At 36.2% G+C, this 4,256-nt stretch overlaps 1 protein-coding gene across 1 annotated transcript in view; it reads left to right on the top strand.

Moving 5' to 3' along the window:
* PMS1 (PMS1 postmeiotic segregation increased 1 (S. cerevisiae)) overlaps nucleotides 1-3,487 on the top strand; it is a 105,540-nt gene extending 102,053 nt beyond the window's left edge. The window contains exons 11-12 of the mRNA XM_006878937.1: nucleotides 799-959; nucleotides 3,323-3,487. Coding sequence (XP_006878999.1) covers nucleotides 799-959; nucleotides 3,323-3,487 — 326 coding nt within the window. The remainder of the gene's footprint in view (nucleotides 1-798; nucleotides 960-3,322) is intronic.
* The last annotated feature ends 769 nt before the right edge of the window (nucleotides 3,488-4,256 follow it).

Below are 4,256 nucleotides of genomic sequence, written 5' to 3'. Positions count from 1 at the left end.
GTTATCTTCTCCTGGTTGTAGGTTTTCCAGGATACTGGGAAGACTGTTTATGTTGTGGATTAGGACTTCTAGTGTTGTTCCTAGCCTTTCTGTAATGAAGTTTATAGTCCTTGGTTTTAGTCCTAGGTCCATGATCCAAGGCTAAGTTTGATGCTTTGGAATATGTGCTGTTTAGATTTCCACTATTATACATTTAATCATGTAGATAGTTTTTATTGAAATTTTAATTACCAAGTTTTTAAAAATCATTTCATAGACAACATACCATCTTTACGCATTGCTTAATTTGAACAAATACTAGCATTTTCTTTATCTTCAAATGACTTATATATTTATTGTTACTGTTGGAGTATTTTTATAATTTTTCAAAGGAAAGTCATAAGATAATTGTATCCTTTTAAGTTGGATATTAAACTTAACTGTTATGATAGACTGACCAGCAGGAGTTGTTAAAACACTTAAACTAGTTTTATTTTAATAAATATCATGGGACTCTATTTTCTCTCCAAAGTAAGAAATGTTCTAAACAAATGTAAGCAACAGAACAGCAATAACCCGAGATTAAGTTAAATTACATCAAGCACATGTGGTGTCAGTGAGTACTTATGACTTAATAGGAATTTGAAATCCTGTGGGAAATTATTATTTGATCTTCAAGTAAGGAAGTAAAACTCTTTACTTGACTCACTTGAATTCTAATAAAGATTAACTAAATGTTTTAACATTGATTTTGTTATTAATGGACGTGTTCTGGAATATAATTTAAACTCATAGTGTGGGGTTTTTTTCCTCTCTCAGGAGCTTCCACTGCTGAAAACTACTTAGAAATAGAAGGAATGGCTAATTGTCTTCCATTCTACGGAGTAATGGATTTAAAAGAAATTCTTAATGCTATATTAAACAAAAATGCGAAAGAAGTTTATGAATGTAGACCTCGAAAAGTTTTAAGTTATTTAGAGGTATGTATCATTTGCTGTGTTAAAATAATAAGCCATCTCAAATAATTTGAAAATAGTAACTTCTGGGTTTTTTCTGCAGAAAATTATTTTGTTTCTTTAAAATACCCAATTCTAGTAAAGATTTCACATGTAGATTGATTGTAATATACTATTGTACATGGAACCTTACCAAAGCGTGAGCTCTTGGGTGCACATGGAAGAAGAGCCCTCTGGGTGAAGCACTTTGTAGTGACAGGGTTTTGATTTTGTTTTTAATTCTTAGAATTAGTCCCAAACTTTAGAAAGGATTAGAGTGTCTCTTTATTACACCATGTAATGAAATACGTGCATTATATAGTACATTCTACCTTCTGTACACACTGGGCATTATATATGCCTTCACTCATTATTTATGTGGGCACATGATATGCTAAAAATACGATATTGTCCAAAAAGAACAGTCCTAAAATCCAAACCTTTAATCTCTGTTGTTGTTAAGTGCCGTGGAGTCAGTCACATCCTTTATTGAGTAAGTGAAGATTTTTGTTTTCCAGTAACTGCCAAAAGAACAGACAAGTCTGCCTTGGATAAAGGTTAGTCAGGGTGCTCCTTAGAGGCAAGAATAGTGAAATGTAGTTGTCCATACTTTGCACATGTTGTCAGAAGGAGCCAGTCCTTGGGACAAGATACCATGCTGGAAAAGAGGGAGAGTGGGGGGGTGGGAAAGGAAGACCCTCTAACAGTGGGCTCGAGCGTGTCAGAAATGGTGAGGGTGGGGCAGCACAGGGCGAGTTCAGAGCCGCTGTTCATTTCGTAGGGTTGCTGTGAGGCACAGACAGTAGCACCTGACAACAACGGCATCTAGCACAAATGAGAGCTGCAGCTGCGGAGTTTAATTCCTTAAAAATAAATTTATTTTGCTAGAGAAGGATTATAAATTTAGTATGTCCTAAAGTTGACTGGCTCTAAAAAAATGTCCACATAGAGAGAACACATTGTTTCCCAAAACTCTTTTTAGAAGCTATTACTATTGCTATTTACAAACAGACCAGACCTTTAAAAAATTGTGCTTGTCTTTTTTAAAATGAGCCATTTTTGTTTAAAATGTTACCGTGTTGTGCCTGTCATATTTGCAAGATCAAACTTCCTCAACAGGAGAGTCTACTTTTATTCCCTTTTCTGAAAAATACATCCAGCTGTTTTCAAAGTTCTTCAGGATCTGAGTTTTGTGAGCATTCCCAGTATGTTGTAGAAACATTAAAAACTGAAAATTTCTAGAGACATTGACGGGAAGAAGTTTGAATTTGCAAAAGGAGGTTGAGGGAGTTGTGTGATTTTCTTTTGAGTAATGAATCTAGTAACCCAAAAGGAATGCGGATGTTAAAGATAGTATCCTTGAAATATCTTTCTTTAGAATTAAGTAGGAAAAAATGACAGAAGGGTATTGGTGGGCTGGAAGAAGAAAGGTTGAAGTGCTTAAAGGTCATAGTGAAGAAAAAGAACAGATTGAGTTAGCAAAAGGGAGTGGGTTGTTTAGAATATAATGGAGTGGCAGTGTGCTTTTGCTAATACTATTGTACCCCCCAGTCTAATCTTTTGTCTTCATTGCCTCAGAAAATAGCATTCCAACCAAAAGTATGCATGGTCTTTTCTTCGACAGCCTTTGTAACCAGTCCTCTACAAGTCTTCTTGATTCCACCTCCAACTCATATTCTAAACCACGCTACTTCTCTCCACCTCCACGATGTGACTGTAGGGACTGCCTGCACACCACCTCCTTTACTCTTTGCCCTGCGTCAAACCACTCTTGATGGGGTCTCCAGAATGAAGATCAGACCCTGGTTGAAAAACTTTTCTTCTTAATTCCTCTGCGTTCAGATTAAAACTCAAATTGTTCATTTTGTCCTGTTTGATCCGGCACCTGCCTGATCCCGTATTTTACTTCTATTTTTCCTTTAACAATTACGCTACACATGTAGAATGTTACATCTTCCTTCTGCCTGAAATGCTTTTCTCCCCATTTAGTCTTCATATGACATTTCTTTTCTTTTTTTTTTACATTAAAGTTTAAATGTCACCTCCTCAAGGAAACTTCCCAACTGCCCAATTGCTCCATCATTTCTCACTGAAATTGTCTTTTTTTTTTTCTGCACTAGGATAAAAAAAACCTCATAGGGCATCAGTCTTATTTATCTTGTCCTCTAATATATCCCTATAACCTTCAGGAATGAATGACTGGTGAATAATTGGTGTTTCTCAAATATTTATTGGGTTAAAAAATAATAAAAGTAATATAATCAATTTTCTATTTTCCATGTTGCCAAGATAACATGTTTTCTGCTTCCAGGTCTATGACTGTACAATGTGTAACTTTCTCTTCACAGGGAGAAGCAGTGCGTCTCTCTAGACAGCTACCCTTGTACTTATCAAAAGAGGATGTGTTAGACATTGTCCACAGAATAAAGCACCAGTTCCAAGGGGAAATTAAAGGGTGTGTTCATGGTCGCCCATTTTTTCATCATTTAACTAATCTTCCAGAAACTGTTTGATTTACTGTATTTGAGAAAATTTGTTAAAAATGGTTCAATTATAAACCATTTTCAGTCAGTTTTGAACCATTTTTTGTATGTATCATATGTTAAGCCATTTGCTTTATAAATGAAAATTCACTGGCTTGTTTGTATAGTGAAAATATTTTTTTAAACTGTAAAAAATTTAAATAAACTGTTAAAAACTGTGGATTCAATTGATTCTTATGAACCAGCCTGCATAAAAATTGTTAGTTGAAGACTCTAAATTACCAAATGTTTAGTACTTTCATGTGATCAATGCAATAGGTCAGTTGTTGGTGCAAGGAGAAAATACATGTCAACAGAATGCTCAGCTGGTGTGTCTGGCAGAAGCTGCCAGTCTTGTTTAAAGTAGCATGAAGACAAGGAGTAGAAGAAGTGGGAGGGAAACACAGGAAATAATGTTTAGAGGAAGAGGGTCAAGGACTGCAGCTTTCAGTATGGACTGAGGCTCAATGTCCAGAAGACAAAGATTCTCACCACTGGACCAAATGGAAGCATCAGGATGGATGGCGAAGAGACTGAGGTTGTTCACAGCTTCAGTTTCCTCGGCTCCACAGTCAGCACTCTTGGCACCAGCAGCCAGGAAATCAAAAAACATATTGCGATGGGAAAGTCTGTTGTTAGGGACCTCTCTAAAGTACTCAAGAGCAACGGTATCTCTCTGGAGACTAAGGTACGCCTGATACAGGCTATGGTCTTTGCAATCACTTGTTATGCATCAGAGAGTTGGACAGTGACTAGGGAG

The sequence above is a fragment of the Elephantulus edwardii genome, unplaced genomic scaffold (genome assembly GCF_000299155.1).
Source record: "Elephantulus edwardii isolate Elephantulus edwardi_28Jun2011 unplaced genomic scaffold, EleEdw1.0 scaffold00001, whole genome shotgun sequence".
In the NCBI taxonomy this organism is placed as follows: Eukaryota; Metazoa; Chordata; class Mammalia; order Macroscelidea; family Macroscelididae; genus Elephantulus; species Elephantulus edwardii.
The sequence above is the reverse complement of the archived record's forward strand: the minus strand, read 5'-3'. Positions and strand labels throughout refer to the sequence as shown.